The 22,211-nt window shown below is 38.3% G+C and overlaps 1 protein-coding gene across 1 annotated transcript in view; it reads left to right on the top strand.

The window, feature by feature from the left end:
- The window catches only part of LOC141392735 (nose resistant to fluoxetine protein 6-like), a 29,969-nt gene extending 10,828 nt beyond the window's left edge, over positions 1-19,141 (top strand). Inside the window, exons 2-11 of the mRNA XM_073965617.1 lie at positions 5,701-5,990; positions 6,073-6,274; positions 11,574-11,729; positions 12,041-12,413; positions 12,469-12,634; positions 12,706-12,785; positions 17,884-17,997; positions 18,081-18,418; positions 18,581-18,723; positions 18,798-19,141. Of these exons, the coding sequence (XP_073821718.1) occupies positions 5,701-5,990; positions 6,073-6,274; positions 11,574-11,729; positions 12,041-12,413; positions 12,469-12,634; positions 12,706-12,785; positions 17,884-17,997; positions 18,081-18,418; positions 18,581-18,723; positions 18,798-18,923 (1,988 nt within the window). The 3' untranslated portion in view covers positions 18,924-19,141. The remainder of the gene's footprint in view (positions 1-5,700; positions 5,991-6,072; positions 6,275-11,573; positions 11,730-12,040; positions 12,414-12,468; positions 12,635-12,705; positions 12,786-17,883; positions 17,998-18,080; positions 18,419-18,580; positions 18,724-18,797) is intronic.
- Positions 19,142-22,211: the final 3,070 nt, after the last annotated feature.

Below are 22,211 nucleotides of genomic sequence, written 5' to 3'. Positions count from 1 at the left end.
CCAACTAAAAATGCGCAACAAAACTCATGCAATATGTCATAGCAGCTATAATGCAGTGCGTCACAATTATGTGTTGCTGTGACGCCTTTCCCAATCCATCGTATTTCCTGTATGGCAGTTATGTCGGTATTGTAGTTTTCAAGTACATCTGCCATTGCGTAGACTGCACCTTATCTATAAAGACTGCGAACATTCCAAGGGCATGACGACTCCCGCAAGCGTTTTAAGGACCAAGATCTGCGAATTCTTGGTCCTTAAAACGCTTGCGGGAGTCGTCAACTTTAGAGGGGTTTGTTTTTTCTTTGTTTTCTTTCTTCATAGTATCTTGCTTTTTGGAGGGGTATGTTACCAGTCCAGCTCCCAACCCAAGTATTTAAAGTTCTCATGGGAGCGGCACACGTTAGCTCACTACTTTTAACGGGTGTTAAAGGCAGCTCCCCAGATGACACCTCGGGGAGGTCAGTGTTGACATGAGATGAAAGAGGGACCAAAATAAGCCGAAGAATTTGCCATGTTAAAGCCGGTCAGGGCCGTTGCTTGGTATATTTCATCAACAACGTCACCCCTTTTCCAATACAAATTAGTAAAATTTGTAAGCAAAAAAGAAAATAAAAATCCCTTCAGAGAATCAGAGAAAGAGAGACATAATTAGTAGAGTTGTGCCAAAGGAACTATATGGAACTATCTCGTTCACTTCGCAGTTCCAATGGCCCATATTTTTTTTTGCACGAACTGCGTATACTTAACAGCACACGTTATATTTCATGATGTTTCTCATACGTTTTTGAACTAGTACAAGGAACTAGGAACTAGATTACCCAACTCTAATAATTAGGCAATGAAAAAATGCTTTTTTGATAAACAAACAAGTAAGAAGGGCGCTAAGCCGGGCCGAACTTTTTATACCTTCCACCACCACAGTAACCAATTCGGTAGGAAAATTTCCAAATACTTATAAAAATCCATAAATCCTTCGGCAAAACGGTCTGATTTTTGCCAAGGAATGTTTTCGTTCAACGTATCGTAAATCCGTGAGTGCCGACAAATGTTTGGTGGAAAGTATTATACTCCCAACGAAGACTAAATACCAAATTTCAGCTATTTTGGTTGGATATTGAATCCAAAACCTTAAAATACCGACATCGAGAGGAACGGTTCTGTTGGGACTGCGTAAAAATACCGAAAAGAAAGACGTGGACCTATATCGACAAAATTTCAGGTCAAAAGTTTAAAACCCCCATTGAAGACTAAATACCAATTTTCTGGCATTTCGGTGGTATATTGAGGCTAAAATTTGGAAAATACCGAAAACCGGGAGGTACCGTTCTATGGGGCATATCTGAAGACGTGAACCTGTGGCTTTGCTGTAAAAAGGGTCATTTAGTCAGGACTATATCTTCCAAACCGTTAGGAAATTTGAATTTATCTCAGAGGCAAAGTTGTAGCTCTTGTCGTAAAGAACAAATATTGTGAACACATATAATCCATCAAACTTCATCTGCAAGGTCAATATCGCCATGGTCAAATTTCCTTTAAAATTTTTTCTCACGTTTCGTTATACAGCTATGAAACCCATCAAATTTGAAGCAAACGACCAACTACAAAAATGTACCTCAGATCTCAGTAAACATCTTTGTAGTATATACGAACTCTGTAGAAACGGATCTTAATGGCTAAAATAGCAAAACAATTACGATTTTTATCCTCTTTTCTCGGCTTATGCTCCATAGATACTAAACCGTTCAAAATTCAAGAAAACAATCAACCACATTAATGTAGCAAAGGCATCAATTAACAACTTTCTGGAACATGCGAAGTCGTTACCAAAACATGGACATATGTCGACGATTTTAGTTGAGAAGTTTCGTTACCGCAGGGAACCTCAAATGTGGTTAAAACTTGTAACTAAAACCCTCAGATACCCAAAATCGGGAGGTACCGTTTTATGGGGTCTATACCAAAATATGGACCTATGGTGACAATTTTTAGTGGAGAAGTTTCTTAATTGCAGGGAACCTCAATTGGCAAATTACGGGTAGTTCAGTCAGCGTTCGATCCAAACAGCAACTTACTATGAAACAGGTAAAAATGCGTAAAATTGTTTACCCTCCACCATAAGCCTCATTATCACACTGAATAGCTGAAATTTAGTATTAAGTCTTGGTTGGGGGTATACAACTTTCAACCTGCAATTTCTCGGAATAGGTCCACATATTCCTGTAGCCCACATATATCGGTATTTTCATGGTTTTAGCCTCATTATCACACCTAAGTGCCTGCAATTTAGTATTTAGTCTTCGTTGCGCCCACAAAACTTTACCCCAGGAATTTGTCAGTAAAGATCCAGGTTTTGATATAGCTCCCATAGAACGGTACCTCCTGATTTCCAGCATTTTAAAGATTTTAGTTAGTCACCCACAGGTGAGGGTTTTTTTTAATATTTTTTTGGAGGTCATCAGTATCCCACAGGCGTGGATTTTTTAAATATTTTTTTGGTGGCGAGGATTTTTTAAATATTTTTTTGGTGGCGAGGATTTTTTAAATATTTTTTGGAGGTCATCTGTCTTCCACACGCGTGGATTTTTTAAATATTTTTTTGGAGGCCATCAGTCTTCCACAGGCGTGGATTTTTTAAATATTTTAGAGGCCATCAGTCTTCCACAGGCGTGGATTTTTTAAATATTTTTTGGAGGCCATCAATCTTCCACAGGCGTGGATTTTTTAAATATTTTTGGAGGCCATCAATCTTCCACAGGCGTGGATTTTTTAAATATTTTTTGGAGGCCATCAATCTTCCACAGGCGTAGATTTTTTAAATATTTTTGGAGGCCATCAATCTTCCACAGGCGTGGATTTTTTAAATATTTTTGGAGACCATCTATGGGAGGCACCATAGACGTGGATTTTTTAAATATTTTTGGAGGCCATCTATGGAAGGCACCATAGACGTGGATTTTTTATATATGTTTATAGGCCATCTATGGGAGGCACCATAGACGTGGATTTTTTATATATGTTTATAGGCCATCTATGGGAGGCACCATAGACGTGGATTTTTTATATATTTTTGTAGGCCATCTACGGGAGGCACCATAGACGTGGCCGCCGTGCCTCCTATAGACTTCGATTTTTTAAATATTTTTTGAAGGCCAACGTGCCTCACATAGACGTGGATTTTTTAAATATTTTTGGAGGCCATCAGCACCCATCTCCCACAGGCATGGATTTTTTAAATATTTTTTGGAGGCCATTGTTAATATTTTTTGGAGGCCATCATCTCCCACAGGCGAGGATTTCTCAAATAATTTGTTGAGGCCACCAAATGTCCCATAGCCGAGGTTTTTTAAATATTTTTTTGAAGCTACCAAATGTCCCATATGAGAGAATTTTTTAAATAATTTTTTGAGGCCACCAAATGTCCTATATGCAAGGATTTTTTAAATAATTATTTGAGACCACCAAATGTCCCAAAACAGAGGTTTCTAAAACAATTTTTTGAGGCCACCAAATGTCCCATAGCCGAGGTTTTTAAAATAATTTTTGAGGCCACCAAATGTCCCATAGGCGAGGATTTCATAAATAACTTTTTGAGGCCACAATACACACTGGTCCCAACCTGCGACAAAAATCGAAAAATCGATATCAGCAAATCTCTGCGACAATTCAGCAAATTATCTCTAAACATATTGTATTTAAATATTCCAGCACTGTTTTTGTAATTTATAACGGTATTTAATAAGACAAAACAGAAGAAGTTGACATTTACATATCGCTCATTTACTCAAAGAGTGACACATCTTAAAAAATCGAGTTTCGAGAAAAACGCGTTTTAAGTTGGCGATTGAAATTTGACTTCTTTACTTGAAAAGATTATTACACAAAAACCAAAATAACAATTTGGACCATATTTTGCAAACAGCTAGCCAGATATCAATGCTAAATTTCTGTTCAAGATCAAGCACAATTTGAAGTGTTTTAGTGCTTCATAAACTCCAAAAACGTTTGTGTTGAATTATGCAAAACACGTAGTAAATGAGCTGTAACTCGTTGAGTTTTAGAGATATCAGCATGAAAATTTGACACAAGATAAAGTAGAAGTCCTAGAAAAAACGGAAATTGCTAACTCAGAAAACGCGTTTTTTGAGTTATGCCACTCTTTGAGTAAATGAGCGATATGTTCTCTTAAAAACGTTAGAAACATCAGTAAAGTTGTGACATTTTACAATGCAAGTAACTCAAAATTGAAAGGATGAAATTAATTTTTTCGAAATGGAAGTTTGAGTACACGGTTTTCTAATTACTTTTGCATAAAATTTTGTACACATTATTCGCATAAAATGTGCTGGAAATCACATTTTTTATAATACTTTTTTGTGGATTTTTGTTTCCAAGTCCAAAAATTGAAGTTGAGTTTTACTAAGTTCGCCATCCTTCGCCACTCTCCAAATTTTTTGAAGAATGTTCGAAATAGTGTCAAGTTTACAAAAAATTTGGTTCCAGCTGCATATATTTGCGCTTCCGTGCGTGACATTAAAAATACTGACGATGCCTCTGGTCGTTTCAGTGAATATGCCGTATTACTGTATGCTTAGTTTCTTCTTTGTTTTGTGTTTTAATTGTTTGTTTTGAGTTTTTTCTTTAATAACTTAGACATTTTTGTTTTGGGATCTACTTATGAGTGTATTTTTTACATTTGTATATTTTTGATATATGTATGGTGCTACATATAAAATGAAAAACAAGTAAAAATGTAAAGTTCGGTCGCCCCGAACTTTATTATATCCCCTACCATGAAATATTCTGATCTCAAATGGAATAATTTGTTTTCTTTCCTGTCCACGATACCAGTCGGATACGTTTTTTGACCACTAAGAGCTCCAAATAGCAAATTAAAACCAATTTGAACCGAAAATGTAGATAAAAACTTCAAAATAACTGAAATAGGGAGGTACCCTAATATGAGGGCTATATCGAAACCTGGACCTAAGACAACAATTTTTGGCGCAGAAGGTTTTTGATCATTGAGAACTCCAAATTGCAAATTACAACCAATTCGGGCCGAAAATGTTGATAAAATCTTCAAAATACCTGAAATCGGGAGGTACCGTAATATGAGGGCTATACCGAAACCTGGACCTAATCGCACAATTTTTGGCGCAGAAGGTTTTTGACCATTGCGAACCCCAAATACCAAAGTACAGCCAATTCGGGCCGAAAATGTAGATAAAAGCTTCAAAATACCTGAAATCGGGTGGTACCGCTACATGGGGGCTATAGGAAAAACTGGACCCATATTGATGATTTTTTGGCTAAAGTATTTTTTACTTATTTTTAGCATATACTGAAAAAATCAGATTGATCCGACGATTATAAATATTTTTGTCGCACCTTCCCATACAAGTGGGACCACTGTGCAATATGTCCCATAGCCTAGATTTTTTAAATAATTTTTTAAGCTACCAAATGTCCCATGGCCGAGGTTTTTTAAATAATTGTTTGAGGCCACCAAATGTAACATATGCGAGGATTTTTTAAATAATTTTTTTTGAGGCCACCAAATGGCCACGAAATGTCCCATTGGCATGGATTTTTAAAATAATTTTTTGAGGCCACCGAATGTCCCATAGGCGGGAATTTTTTAAATAATTTTTTGACAAATGTTGAATTGAATATTTTGTTTTCTTAATACTTTATTTCCAGTTAAAGACTTACATCACGAATTACCACCTCTCTATTCATTCGATGACTATGACAGATGTTTTCTTCTTGCCGGTTCTAAAGTAGAAGAACTACCATCCGGCACGTATTGTGTGGTTTTTGCTGAAATTCAAGAAGATAATTCCAATGAATTATGGCAACAAATTGCCAAACATAATGAATTTATGTACAACTATCGAAGTGATCGGTTATTTTTTGGACTGTGTCTTAATCGATGTATGAAGTTTGTTAATGGGAATTTTAGCGAACAAAATGTCACTATTAACAATGATGTATGTATAACGAAATATGCCCATAAGTATTGTTAAAACAAAATCTAAATAAATTATGTGTTTCATTTGCCTTTCTTTTTAGATTACACAATTTTTCGAGATGGTCCATCAGCAGCCATTGGATCTTGAAATGCGAACAAATTATTCGCGCATGATTCAGCAGTGTTTAAATGACGAATTTCAAAGGAAATACAATTTGGAGTTGAAAACATTTGTAGAATATTGTGAAAGGCGGCAAGGAGATGTGCATAATATGCCTGCGGAAAATGGTAATACAAGAAAAGGTAATAGAAAAAATGGTTTTGAATTTTGATTTTTGTACTCTACACCACAGTGGAGGAGAGGGTATTATAAGTTTCTTTTGCCAAAGAAAGCATGGAACACCGCAAAATACTCGTCCTAGACACACTTCATACCGATTTTCATATCTCGGCAAGAGAAAGCGATTAAAGTTTGTGTGTAAATTGTAATCAAACTCCCGGCCGCAATTATGGGCCGATCGTCACGAAATGTAATATTATAAAATAAATATTTATAAAAAAAGTTCATTCTACTCCAGATGAAATCCATTCGAACTCTACTGACATTCTATGGCGAGGGAAAACGTGATGTGAATTATTTTTAAGAAAATAATAGCTATTTCCTACTGAAGTGGCCGTTACCTGGTATTTCGGACTCTAAAGAGCAACACACCACAGCCACACACCAAAACAAAGAAAAAGACAAACAAACACCTCTAAAGTTTACAACCCCCGCAGACGTTTAAGGACCATGATCTGCGAATCTACATCTGAAATGTTCGCAGTCTTTATAGGGAAGGTGCATAGCGGAAATACGATGAATTGGGAAAAGCATCACAAGAACACTTAAAGGTGACGCACTGTATTATAGCTGCCATGACACAAAGCATGAGTTTGATTGCGGTTTTATAGTTGGTCGAAGGTTAAAACATCTGATCTCCAGCTTGACCCCAGTGAATGAAAGATTTGCTACAAATCGGATAAAAGCTAAAATTTTTCAACATCAGCATGCTTCCACTGGAGACAAGGAGGAGCAGACCAAATATATACATATTTTACGAGCGCTTAGAAGAAACATATGACCGTTGTCCGGCCCTTGACATGACAAATTATTCTTTGCGATTTTAATGTCAAAATTGGCCCATCCGTTTTGAAATTCAGTCTCCACAGTGAAACAACTGACAATGAAATTAGACTGATAGACTTCGTAACGGCAAAAATCTGGTAGTTAGAAGTACCAGATTTAAACATCTCAACATTGATAAAGACACCTGGCTGTCTCCAGCCGAAGATATTCAGCGAGCATGTTAGATCTACGATCGTTCCGAGGAGTAAAAACATAGACTCAGAACACCACCATGTTATAGCAGAGATACTACACGATTAAACGTAGCGCAAATAAAGTACGAACAGACACAACACGGAAGTTGGACATCGATAAGCTGCAATCACAACAGATATCCACAGCATATTCCGATCAACTGACCCAATTGCTTAATGAAAGTACTCCCCGTCCCGATAACATATCAGCATAGTGGCAAAGTATTGCCCACTTCATGCAATCAGTCGCAAATCCAAAACCAGAGACCTTCACTAAGGATTCCATGGTATGACCGGAAGTGTCATTCTTCTACCGAAGAGAAAATGCGCCATATAGGGCTACCCTAAAAGCAGTAGCAACGAGTAGCGCGCGAGTATGGTATCGGGAGAACAGAAGAAAGGAGAAATGTCTCTTTCGCAGGAACAGAGACAAATGGAAAAGTGGGAGTGTAAAAAATCGAGATGTACAGAAGCCAGAACGAAGTCAGAAAAGTCTGCCAAAGAGTGTAAGTAGAGGAGAAAGGGGGACTCAGCTTTTTTGAGTAGCGATCTCTGGCGGCCGAAAATTTAATAAATGAGTGTTGCCAACTGTTAATGGCAAAGCCAAAGCCCAAAAGTAGGTGTTGCCAACAGTGTTAGGTTAGGCTTTAGGTTAGGTTTAAGGATGCGCTGCCCTCTATTGGAATAGGTGACTGCTTCACTCGGAGACCGTTGGTCCATTGTGTTCATCCCGTGTAGGCTATTTAAAGATGATGGAGATGATGATTTAAAGATGATGGAGGTGTGTTGTTGAGATGATTAAAGATGAAGGAGATGATAGAATGTTGATGCAGCTTGATGAGATGATAGAGATGATGGTGAATGTAGGAGATGTAGAGATTAACGCCAAGGTATTTTCTGGAAGACTGAAAAGAGTATGATTATTAAGGGTGGGTAAGGACCTTTGCCAAGCCATGCTTGATGTCTGGCAAAGTTAAGTAGGACGATGGGATCTATGTATGTTAGACAGGATGCAACATGGGACACCTACAAAGCAGATGTTCGACAGTCTCTATCTCCTCCGCATCTTCACATAGTCTGCAGTAGTCAATACCACTGTCGTCCCATTTTGAAGTTAGGGACCTCACTCTGCAGTTACCTGTTATAAGTTTCACCGCGATTTTTATCCCTAACTTATCAAGTGAGAGGAGGGAAGCCGTTCTTCGACGAGAAACCACAGGCCTGATTGCCTTGGATACCCTACAACCAGGTTCCAATAGCCATCTTTTATGTGCTTTCCCATTGAAGATCTCCCGAAGTTTGCCGATGTAGTGGTACATCGGTGGCCGGATGGTTTCATCAACTGATAAGTCGGTAGACCTAGAGCCACCTCGAGCCAGTTCATCTGCTACCTCGTTTCCCATGATGTTGCTGTGACCCGGAACCCAACATAGCTTTACGATATCGTGTATATCCTGCAGAGCCTTCCTACAATCAACAATAGCTCTTGAATTTAGGGTCCGTGACTTGAGAGCCTTGAGGGCCGCTTGTCTATCGACATATATAGTAACCGCTCCTATAAGACTGCCTTCAAGCCATTTCATCTCCGCCTGAAAAACACTACAATTATCGTCAAGCTTATATGAGTTTTTAATTAGTGGATTCTTGCAGTAGACGCCAGCGCCAGTACCTTCTTCCATCTTGGATCCGTCTCTGTAAATTGCCAGACCGTCCAGAGGAGATATGCACGCAGCCCATGCGCCTCTGCTTGCGAAGATAACAGTGAAGGAGACAAACTTGAATGAGGTCGGCATATAGTCGCTTACGCAACCATTGTCACCTAACTCAAGTCGACTATAAACTTTGCTTTTAATCGATCCGGTAATCATCAGTGACGCGTTTCTTTGTACACTTGATAATTTGGAAAGTAACGCTTTGTTCCCAAGAGCTTGCCACCAGTGTATGATCTTCTTTCTTCGTTCGCTCCTCTTCATTTCTTTTCAATGACAAGCGATGGTCCAGAATAGTGCCGAGGTATTTAGCTTCCGTAGAAAGTTCCAGGGCCACCCCGTCCAGGACTGGAGGCTCGAAATTCGGAATTTTGCGTTTCTTAGTGAATAGTACAAGCTCTGTTTTTTTCGGGTTTACTCCCAGACCGTTGTTCCGGGCCCAGTTTGCAAGTTATACTAAGGCTCTTTGCATGAGCTCAGACAGGGTTGGCAGGAATTTGCCACTTATCGGCACAACCAACAGTGTTGCCAATGATATAGTAAAGACACAATCCAAAAGGTGAATATCAGCTATGTTTAACTACTAACATCTAGGTGACGCCCAGTTTACAACACTGTTGGTAACATTGTTGGCTACACCTACTTTTGGTTTGTGTCTTTGCTATAAACCTTTGACAACATTCATTTATGTTCAATTTTTGGCCGCCAGATGTCGCTACTCAAAAAGCTGAATCCCCATTTCTCCTTTACTCTTTAGACCTGACAAATGATATAGACATTATGGGACGATCAGTAAAGGAAGTAACCGATAACTTTATAAAGGTCGAAGGAGAATCTGCTAAAGTGGATCTGGCGGTAAACGGCGAAAAGACCAAGTTGTTGGTGTCGAAGCAAAATGCCTCCATAGAACTCGGACCAACTGTGGAAGTTGGTTTCTATAATTTTGAGGTAGTTAAAGATTTCGTCTACTTCGGCACACAGCAAACAACGTCAATTGTTAAATAACAAGAAGAATAGTACTACCTAACTGATACTACCTTGGATTATATGTGAGCAGTTTAAAACAAAGCCGTATCTCGCTAAACAAAAATAACACTTTACAAAACCCTGATACTACCCTTGATAATGTATGGTTCCGAAGCATGGGTACTTGCGCACGCAGAGGAAGCAGTGCTTTGTGTGTTTGAGAGAAAAAAATTCAAAATGCCTACTGGCCAATCTGCGTTGACGGTATGAACCATGAGCTGTATAGCCGATACAACGGCATCAGTATAGTTAAACATATCGAGATACAACGACCCGCTGAAGAGGCGTATATATACGGCCCACATGACGGTGCACGCAAAACAGCAAGGCCAAGGCTTCGATGGAGTTGAAGACGAAACCGAAAAGGCTCTTTGCATGAGCTCAGACAGGGTTGGCAGGAATTTGCCACTTATCGGCACAACCAACAGTGTTGCCAATGATATAGTAAAGACACAATCCAAAAGGTGAATATCAGCTATGTTTAACTACTAACATCTAGGTGACGCCCAGTTTACAACACTGTTGGTAACATTGTTGGCTACACCTACTTTTGGTTTGTGTCTTTGCTATAAACCTTTGACAACATTCATTTATGTTCAATTTTTGGCCGCCAGATGTCGCTACTCAAAAAGCTGAATCCCCATTTCTCCTTTACTCTTTAGACCTGACAAATGATATAGACATTATGGGACGATCAGTAAAGGAAGTAACCGATAACTTTATAAAGGTCGAAGGAGAATCTGCTAAAGTGGATCTGGCGGTAAACGGCGAAAAGACCAAGTTGTTGGTGTCGAAGCAAAATGCCTCCATAGAACTCGGACCAACTGTGGAAGTTGGTTTCTATAATTTTGAGGTAGTTAAAGATTTCGTCTACTTCGGCACACAGCAAACAACGTCAATTGTTAAATAACAAGAAGAATAGTACTACCTAACTGATACTACCTTGGATTATATGTGAGCAGTTTAAAACAAAGCCGTATCTCGCTAAACAAAAATAACACTTTACAAAACCCTGATACTACCCTTGATAATGTATGGTTCCGAAGCATGGGTACTTGCGCACGCAGAGGAAGCAGTGCTTTGTGTGTTTGAGAGAAAAAAATTCAAAATGCCTACTGGCCAATCTGCGTTGACGGTATGAACCATGAGCTGTATAGCCGATACAACGGCATCAGTATAGTTAAACATATCGAGATACAACGACCCGCTGAAGAGGCGTATATATACGGCCCACATGACGGTGCACGCAAAACAGCAAGGCCAAGGCTTCGATGGAGTTGAAGACGAAACCGAAAAGCGCGGTATTCTAGATTGAAGAATTAAAGCAACAAATAGAGAGGAATGGTTATTTTTTCTTAGTTCGCCTTATAGGAGTAAGTAAGAATTTTGAGTGTTCTACACTGAAATGGCAAAGGAAACTAATTAATTTTCCTCGTGGTGCAGGGAATAAAAAGTTCAGCCCGGCCGTACTTAACGCCACTTGTACTTTTTTCATAATTTCTTTTCAGACGTAGCTGATACGTTTGTTTATAAATTTTTCGAAGTTATCATTTTGCTGTGTATTCTTTCAACATTCTGCGATTATTTCATAAAATATAAACATGCTAAGGCTGCGGCGGCGACACAAGGAAATCACTTTTTTAAAACAAATTTACAAAAACCTGGTAAGTGATATTTGGATATGACTACTAACTTTTGTGAATTTAGCGGGACAGACAATGCTCCCTATCAGACATTATTTAAAATGTGGATCAATATAGAAAATGATCTGCTGACAGTACGAAACAAACATTGCTAAATCAACGGAAAAATGTTAAACAGTTCATTTGTTTGACCTGCGAATGGAAAGCGGTTGGTAAAAAATATGATCTGATGAATATGAGTTAGATGTATAACAAGTTCGTCCCGGCCGAACTTAACGGTTTTTTCCTTGCTTTGTTTTAATTCGTCCTTTATTTATTTCTATCATTCACAGCTTGGCGTTTAATAACATCATTTTCACTTACCCGTAATTATTATCGTCTTACCCAACCGTATCGTGGTGAAGTTGGGCAACGTTTTGCATATTTAGATGGTTTACGTTCGGTGTGCACATTGATGATATTGTGTTGTCATTCGCATTATATTTCATTTGGACCTGTTAAAAATACGGAATTTTTTGAAAATTTCGGAAAATCTACTCTGGGTTTGATGGCTCTCAATATGAGTATTATTATTGAAATCTATATGGTAATGAGTGGTATATTGTTGCATGTGAAATTTGCGCAACGACACCCTGTGACACCACAAAGTAACTTCGGAAAATGTTGGAATACCTTCTGGGCCATCATAATCGGTCGTTATGTGAGGTAAAGTACAAAAAGGACCAATCGCCCCCAGTTTCTTTTGATTTTTTCTTTTCAGATTTCTTCCCACACTTGTTGCCATCATTGGTGTTAATGTGACATTTTTGAAAAGCTTAGGGGATGGTCCTTTTTGGCGTCATCTTACGGAACCAGCTCGTACATTCGGCCGCAAAAATTGGTGGAAAAATTTATTAATGATTAACAATTTCTCACCAAAAGATACGGTAATTAGAAAATTAGTGATTTTTTAAAGAGATTTTTCGTTAGTAATATTTATTCACTTATTATCTTACAGTCTAGTCCGCATACCTGGTATTTGGCAGTGAATTTTCAATTATGTGCATTATACACAATAATACTAATCATCATGTCAAAGTAAGTTTGGTCCTAACTACCTAAAGTTGATTGGTAGGTTTATATAGACGGGTCGATATCCAATCATGGGTCTAGGGTGAAAACCTTCTTTCTTTGTTAAAGAAATAAGAAAGAATCAATGGCTTTTCGAAATATACCTTTAGCATTTTTTACCTGTAATTCCTCTTGGGAGCATAGGGCTTCCACAAAGCATTGACATCTTACAGGATTAGTTGCCGTTGTTTTGCAACTTCTCATATAAAGTTGATTTGTCATAGTTCTTTGGGGTTTCTTGGTCGACCTCATACTTTCGTGCATGTGATCCTGCATAATTTTCGAATTGTTATGCCTCTTCTTTGAGAACAGACTCCATTATTTTATCCATTACAATTTTGATCAGTAGGGTTGACAGAGGGCATCCTTGCTTTACAAGTGTTCTTCGGGGTTGCAATGAGAAGTCTTGCCCATTAACTGATCCAGTTAGAAGAGTACAACCAATTTGGTGGAATAAAGAGCTGGCCAACCTCAGAAAAGTCAGCAGCAGGGCATACAATAGAGCTAACACGACCAAACTTAGTACAGACTGGCACGTATATAGGGATAATTTCAGTAAGCATAAAAGGGAAGTCAGGAAAGCTAAGAAGAATTTTGTATTAACTTTAGTGAGGCAATAGAGGACGTTAATGCAGTGGCAAATTTTCATAAGGTGATCTCAAAGAAACCCAAACCAATTGGGAGAATCAAACGATGTTATGATACATGAAAGAACTCCGCTTTAGAGACTCTAGAACTACTGGCAAAGACCAAAGGATGCTAATTTTTATCCTAGTTTGGATACGAATGGAACCTACATTCCTGGCGAGAGCGTCTTTGTTGATTGGTCGATAAGTAATTCAAGGATTTCTTGACGATCAATAGTTTTCAACCCTATGAATCTCCTGGATGGTGTCATTCCTGCGATGCTTCGGAACGCACCGCCTGTCTTGATCACCATATGTTTAAGATGATTCTTAGGGCTTGTCTCCTATAGACGCACATACGGTACTGTGAAAAGAGGTAACAGTGACCCATATGCCCAAGACTGGGAAGCCAAGTCACTCGTTACCGAAGGACTAAAGGCCAATTAGCCTTTTCTCCTTTCTACTAAAAAACTTTAGAATTGGAGATTAGATCTTACATAAACAGAAAGAGCGTTACACAAAGTCGTGGGTTATACGAGGGGTACTAAAAAACCTTCTGGCCTAGGCAACTCGCAGTGTCGCCAGGTGTTATTTGACATTTTTTTGGAAAGTTTGACAGTTTTTAGCCTAAGCGTACTCAGGTCAGCTTAACATATGACCATGTGTTGGGTTGTTTACAGTGGCTTGATTGAGACAAATCCAAAACATGGTTTTTGAACGCTTTTACAACATCTACTAGCGACGAAAATCGTTGACCACGCCTTTTTTTCTTGATTTGCTGGAATCAAATGAAGTCATTGGATCCCCAGTCGGGGCTGTACGGCGTATGACCCATCAATTTCACGTTTTGTCCGGTCAAACAGGCGCTGGTTTAAATCGATGTGTGAGAGCTCGCATTGTCAGGATGCAGAACAATTCGTCTTCTCTTGTTCGTTTTTCGAATTTCTCAGGAGACTTCAGGCAAACAAATTGTAGTGTAATGCTCAGAATTAACCGTCCTTTATTTCTGAAACCGTAGAGTCGCCACACGGAAGAGACAGCGAACATTTGCTTCGAAGGTCTATTTCCATGAACAACTCTGGTTGGATTTGGCTCGCTTTCGGAGATCCAAACGATCGATTCCTGCTTTGTTTCGGGCTTCAAAGCATAGATCCAAGATTCGTCATCTGTGATCATCTTATAAATGCCGTGTGAAGCACTGCGATTGTTTTTATTCACAATTTCTTTGCACTTTTTTGAGCGATTGACCAATTTTGCTGAATCTAGCGAGAAAAAATCCATTTTTGCGGCCCGGTGTTCATGCAATACCGAATGTTAGTTGGTGGAATAAATACCCAAGGATGTCTCTATCCAGACGTGACAAGGGAGATTTCTCTCATATCAATGAGTGTAGCCCGCGATTCATGTTAGCTCAACGCTATGGGATCTACTGTTTATCGCCGAGTCCGAACGGCGTGTCTTAAGACATAACTTGTAGAGAAGTTTAACATGGCTGAAATACTGAGGAAATGTCGCCAACATAGCTGAGGGATATTTTACCACCGTTGAAAATTTTGATGTTGCCTGGTCGGGGAATCGAAGCCACGACCTTCAGCGTGCAAGACGGATGTCCATACTATTGCACCACGGTATCATAGAATGTCAATCAAAAGACATAGGCTGTTTGGTGTGTATGAGATGGTATATTTTTCCTCCATTGACACTGCAGGTCTGTTAACCTACTGCAGGAACCTTAAATGGCGTTATAGACTAAGCAAGTTCAACTAACTGTTTTATCTTCCCCACTTCTCTCTAAAATATCTACTCTACTTCAACCACTTTTCTTTCTTTTTCACTTTCTTTACCCTCCCATCGCATTTTTATACCCCTCACCATAATATGGAGGGTATAATTAAATTTGTCATTCCATTTGTAACACATCGAATTATTCATCGGAGACCCTATAAAGTATATATATTCTTGATCAGGGTAAAATTCTAAGTCGATATAACCATGTCCATCTGTCCGTCCGTCTGTTAAAATCATGATACAGCTCGCATTTTTTAAGATAGAGCTTTGTAATTTGGTATAGAAGTTTCTATTACTACTAAGATCATTGGTATTTCAAATGGGCTATATCGGTCCACGTTTTAATATAGCCCCAATATAGCGGCACCACCCGATTTTCGGTATTTTTAAGGTTTTAGTTTCATTATCACACCAAAATGACTGAAATTTGGTATTTAGTCTTCGTTGGGGGTATACAGCTTTCCCCCAGAGTTTTGTCGGTATAGGTTAACGCCTTCATATAGCCCCCATAGAACGGTACCTCCCGATCTTCGGTATTTTGAAGGTTGTGGCCTTAATATTCCTCCGAAATGGCTAAAATTTGGTATTAAGTCTTCGCTGGGAGAATAAAACTTTCCCCCAAAATTTTGCCGGTATAGGTCCACGCCTTCATATAGCCCTCATAGAACGGTACCTCCCTATTTTCTGTATTTTGAAAGTTGTTGCCTCAATATTCCACCAAATTGGTTGAAATTGGGTGTTCAGTCTTCATTTCGGGTACAAAACTTTCCATATGAAATTTGTCGGTATAGACCCACGCCTTTATATAGCCCCCATAGAACGGTACCTCCCGAAGTTCTGTGTTTTGAATGTTATGGCCACAATAATCCATCGAAGTGGCTGAAATTTGGTATGTAGTGTTCGTTGGGGGTATTCAACTTTCCCCTCTAATTTTGTCGGTATATGTCCACGCCTTCATATAGCCCCCGTTGAACGGTACCTCCCGATTTTCTGTATTTTTAAAGTTGTTGCCTCAATATTCCACCAAATTGGTTGAAATTGGGTGTTTAGTCTTCATTTGGGGTATAAAACTTTCCATATGAAATTTTATGGTATATGCCCACGCCTTCATATAGCCCCCATAGAACAATACCTCCGGATTTCCGGTATTTTCAAGTTTTTGGCCTCAATATTCCACTGAAGTTTTTGAAATTTGGTATTTAGTCTTCATTTGGGGTATAAAACTTTCCATACGAAATTTGTCGGTATAGGTCCACGCCTTCATATATCCCCCCTAGAACAATACCTCCCGATTTTCGGTTTTTTGGAGGTTGTGGCCTCAATACTCCGAAATGACTGCAATTTGGTACTTAGTCTTCGTTGGAAGTATGAAAATTTCCCCCAGAATTTTGTAGGTATAGGTCCACGCCTTCATGTAGCCCCCATAGAACGGTAACTCTTGATTTTCGCTATTTTAAAGGTTGTAGCCACAATATTCCACCGAAATGGCTAAAATTTGGTACATATTTAGTCTTCGTTGAGGGTATAAAATGTTCCACACAAAATTTGTCTGTTTAGTCCACGCCTTCATATAGCTCCCATAAAACGGTATCACCCGATTTTGTCTATTTTTAAGGTTTTAGCGTCATTATCACACCGAAATGGCTGAAATTTGGTACTAGTCTTAGTTGGGGGTATAAAACTTTCTTCCAGAAATTTGTCGGTATAGGTCAGGTCCACCGTTTCATAGAACGGTACCTCCCGATTTTCGGTATTTTGAAATGGCCACCGAAATGGCTGAAATTTGGTATTTAGTCTTTGTTGGAGGTAAAAGCCTCTCTGACTGAAATTCGTCGGTATAGGTCCACGTTTCGAAATAGCCCCAATAGAACAATAGCTTCCGACTTTCGTAATTCTGAGGGTTGTGACTTCAATTTAGTTTCATTTAATCTTTATTTAGTCTTCCATGGGGTTATATTATATAATATTGCAGAAGAGAATTATCAGTATATGTCCACGTCTTCCTATATCCCCCTATAGAAGCGTACCTCTTGATTTTGAATATTTTGAAGGTTTTACCGAAATATCGGAAATTTGTTATTTAGTCCTCTTTAAGTCTAAAAACTTTCCGCCCGGAAATTTGTAGGTATAGATCGACGTTTTGATATAGCCCCCATGGAATGGTACCTCCCGAATTTCGGTATTTTGAAGGTTAGCCACATTGTTTTACCGAACTTGCTGAAATTTGGTATTTAGTCTTCGTCATAAACGAAAGGAAACTATTTGTTCCATTTTACTTCAATACCACTCGTGGTGGAGGGTATATTAAGTTCGGCTTGGCCGATATTTTATGATTGAAGTGTAAGCTACGGTTCTGTCGTCGCCCAGTAGATGTTCTGCCGGCACACCATTTTCTCCTCCACCTTTGTTACTTTTTCGTTGTTCTATTGCCTCTTTTATTTCGTTGAAACCGATTGTTCTAGACTTGAGATATTTTTAAGATTTTAGCTTTGGCGACATTTATATACAGCCTACTTTTAAGTACATTCTTGAATAAGGTTTCCCCCTGATGTTCATAGTTTAGATTGACAAGAGGTTCATCCAAGCCCAACTAATGGCAATTTGTACTTCTTTGTATATAGAGGATTAACAAATATTTAATGTTCTTTCAGATATCCTCAATATAAAAAACGTATTTTCATAATAATGGGCTTCTTGACAATCGCCATATCCACATCTATAGCTTATATCTTCAAACTGGAACCTGCTTATATGAATAAGCCAGAGTAAGTTTATACAAATTGTCTGTATGTAATACAAAAAAAAAAAAAAAAAAACTTCTCGTATTTTTTATTTCCAATAATTATAGGACCTATCGCTATGGCTTTGTTAAGGACTATGAACTATATTACCTTAGTTATACACCATTTTACACGAATCTTGGTGGTTATCTCTTTGGTTTGCTATGTGGTGAAATATATCTGAAATTTTTTGCCAATGAAACGAAAAGTAAAAAATTACAAACAATGTTGCAATATCTTTGGCCAGTTGTTCCGCTGACAGCTTGGTATATATATTATTTGGGTACAATTTTGATATTCCATGAACCTTCGCTTTGGACTGCTCTGTATTCGGGTTTACATCGGAATATATGGATATTGATTGTTTGCGGTATACCAGTGATGAGTATGGCGTGTAATGCAGAATGTAAGTTTTCAAATCAAGATTGGGGTAGTCGAAGGCATATGGAGCTGGGAAAGCCGAAGTCTTAGCTAAATTTGAAAGATAAAAATTCGGCTCCCCAGTCCAGCTCCCAGTTGGAATAATGGACATTTTATATAAATTATATATTTTGTATTTTTTATTTAGCACTTGTTAGTAAATTTTGCCGCTTGCCAATGTTTCGCATATTTGCCCGCCTCACACCACAAGCTTTCATGTGGCATTGTCTGGTACTGCAGGTGACAACTGCTTATCATCGTCAGCCTCAATATATTACAGCAACGTATTATGTAAGTATTATCTTCCTAAGGTAGTTGCAAAACAAACAACAAAAAATTCCAAACATTGTTCTTGTTTCTTTTAGGCATGCCAGTGTATAATAACCATTGGACTTTCAACCATACTCGCATTTTTTGGATATCTACTCTTGGAAATACCATTTTCACAGATTTTCGAAGCATTATTGCCGCAGGCCAAAAAAAAGCGATAAAAAATAAAAAAAAAACATTTTTTTTTATTAATTTTCTCGTTTAGAATTAAGCTTGATGATCGAAAATTTTTATTTATTTTTTCAGTGAAACTAAAAGACATTGAAAAAATCCAGTGAGATTGTTTTACCTTAGTAACCAATAGCTTTAATGTAAATTTTTTTAGGAATATTTGTCTTAATTATAAGAATGATAATAAATAAGTAAAAACTATTAAGGACGAGCCGAACTTTTTATACCCTCCACCATAAAATATTCTGAACTAAAATGGAATAATACATTTCCTGTAAGGTGTAGAAATTGTTCGACCACGGATATCCCAAATATCTAAATTAGGTTAAACAAGCAAGAAAAGCGTTAAGTTCGGTCGGGCCCAACTTTTTATACCCTCCACCACAAATTTCAGCCATTTCGGTGGATAATTGTGGCCACAACCTTCAAAATACCGAAATTCGGAAGGTACCGTTCTATGGGGGCTATATGATGGCGTGGACCTATACCTAAAAATTTCTGAGGGAAAGTTTTATACGCCTAAAGAAGACTAAATACCAAATTTCAGCCATCTCGGTGTGATAATGAGGCTAAAACGTTCAAAATATCGAAAATAGGGAGATATTGTATTATGGGGGCTATATCAACACGTGGACCTATATAAACATTTTACGGTAGAAATGTTTCTTAGTCTCTGGAAACACAAAATACAAAGTTACAACCGATTCTTTGGTCAAATGGGTCTAATACAGTCAAAATATATTAAAATGACGCGTACTTTATAAGGGGCCTTATGTAGGGGCTATACCAAAACGTGGACCTATATAACCCAACTTTGGTAGGAATGTTTTCTGGCCTCTGAAGACACAAAATAACAAGCTACAACCAATTCTGTGGTCAAATAGGTCTAATACATTCAAAATATATTAAAATGACGCGTACTTTATATGGGGCCTTATATGGGGGCTATACCAAAACGTGGAACTATATAACCCAACTTTGGTAGGAATATTTGTTGGCCTCTGGAGAAACAAAGTACCAAATTACAACCAATTCGGTGGTAAAATGGGCCAAATATCTTAAAAATTCCTTAAAACGACGACGCGTCACGCGTCATTTTGTATGGGGGCTATACGAAAGCGTGGACCTACATAGCCCGCTTTCAATACCAAAAGTCCTACGTAAATATAACATATTTTCCCAAAATTTCATCAACCTACGTCAATCCTTTCGGACGCTAGAGTGATTTCCACAGACGGACAGACGGACGGACATGGCTATATCGATGTAGAATTGATCAAGAATATATATACTTTGTGGGGTCTACAATGATTATTTCGAATAGTTACAAACGTAGTGACAAACTTGATATACCCCCATCCTATGGTGGAGGGTATAAAAATGTACCAAAACATGGACCTACATATGGGTGGATGATTTTTGGTGCATGAGTTTCGGTACCTCCGAGAACTTTAAATATCAAATTACAGCTAGTTCGGTTAAAAATTAGAGCTAAAATCCTCATTATACCGAAAATCGGGGGTACCGTTATGTGTGGGCTATTCCAAATCATGGATCTATATTGACGATTTTTGGTGAACCTCTGAGAACCTCAAAAGTCAAATTTCAGTTAGTTCGGTCAAAATACCGAAAATCTATGGTACCGTTATATGGGTGCTATACCAAAACATGGACATATCTTAGTAATTTTTAGTGGGGAAGTGTTTTGGTCATTTGGAACATCAAATGTCAAATTTCAGCTAATTCGATCAGAAAAGGTAGCTAAAAGCCTTAATATACCATAACAAGTAAGAAAAGCGTTAAGTTCGGTCGGGCCGAACTTTTTATACCCTCCACCACAAATTTCAGCCATTTCGGTGGATTAATGTGGCCACAACCTTCAAAATACCGAAATTCGGAAGGTACCGTTCTATGGGGGCTATATGATGGCGTGGACCTATACCTACAAATTTCTGGGGGAAAGCTTTATACGCCTAAAGAAGACTAAATACCAAATTTCAGCCATATCGGTTTGATAATGAGGCTAAAACGTTCAAAATATCGAAAATCGGGAGATATAGTATTATGGGGGCTATATCAACACGTGGACCTATATAAACATTTTATGGCAGAAATGTTTCTTAGCCTCTGGAAACACAAAATACAAAGTTACAACCGATTCTTTAGTCAAATGGGTCTAATACATTCAAAATATATTAAAATGACGCGTACTTTATAAGGGGTCTTATGTGGGGACTATACCAAAACGTGGACCTATATAACCCAACTTTGGTAGGAATGTTTTCTGGCCTCTGAAGACACAAAATACCAAATTACAACCAATTCTGTGGTCAAATGGGTCTAATACATTCAAAATATATTAAAATGACGCGTACTTTATATGGGGCCTTATATGGGGGCTATACCAAAACGTGGACCTATATAAACCAACTTTGGTAGGAACATTTTTTGGCCTCTGGAGACACAAAGTACCAAATTACAACCAATTCGGTGGTAAAATGGGTCAAATATCTTAAAAATTCCTTAAAACGACGACGCGTCACGCGTCATTTTGTATGGGGGCTATACGAAAGCGTGGACCTACATAGCCCGCTTTCAATACCAAAAGTCCTACGTAAATATAACATATTTTCCCAAAATTTCATCAACCTACGTCAATCCGTTCGGACGCTAGAGTGATTTCCACAGACGGACAGACAGACAGACGGACAGACGGACGGACATGGCTATATCGATGTAGAATTGCACGCTGATCAAGAATATATATACTTTGTGGGGTCTACAATGATTATTTCGAGTAGTTACAAACGTAGTGACAAACTTAATATACCCCCATCCTATGGTGGAGGGTATAAAAAGGGGTATACCGTTATATGGGGGCCATACCAAAACATGAACCTATCTCCGCCATTTCTGGTGCAGAAATTTTTTGACCTTTTGAAACTCTAAGTGCCAAATTGGAGTCAATTTGAGCTGAATATGTAGCTAAGATCCTCGCAATACCCTAAATCGGGAGGTACTGATAACTGTGTGTTATACCAAAACGCTGACCTATCTTGACAATTTTTATACCCTTAGTCTTTAGGTTAGAAAGGGTATATGAGGGAAAGTCAGAATTTTTTAATATTCCATTTGAAAAAATTTAAAAATTTTTTTTTACGCTACATGAACGATTCTTGGTACACGGATTGAGAAATAATCCCATTCTCAAATCCGTTCGAGATACTAATTTTGGATTTTGCACGCAAAAGTTATGGCGGTTTCAATTCTGACTATTA

The sequence above is a fragment of the Musca autumnalis genome, unplaced genomic scaffold, assembly GCF_047663935.1.
Source record: "Musca autumnalis isolate F117 unplaced genomic scaffold, ASM4766393v1 scaffold_2, whole genome shotgun sequence".
Lineage (NCBI taxonomy): Eukaryota > Metazoa > Arthropoda > Insecta > Diptera > Muscidae > Musca > Musca autumnalis.
The sequence above is the reverse complement of the archived record's forward strand: the minus strand, read 5'-3'. Positions and strand labels throughout refer to the sequence as shown.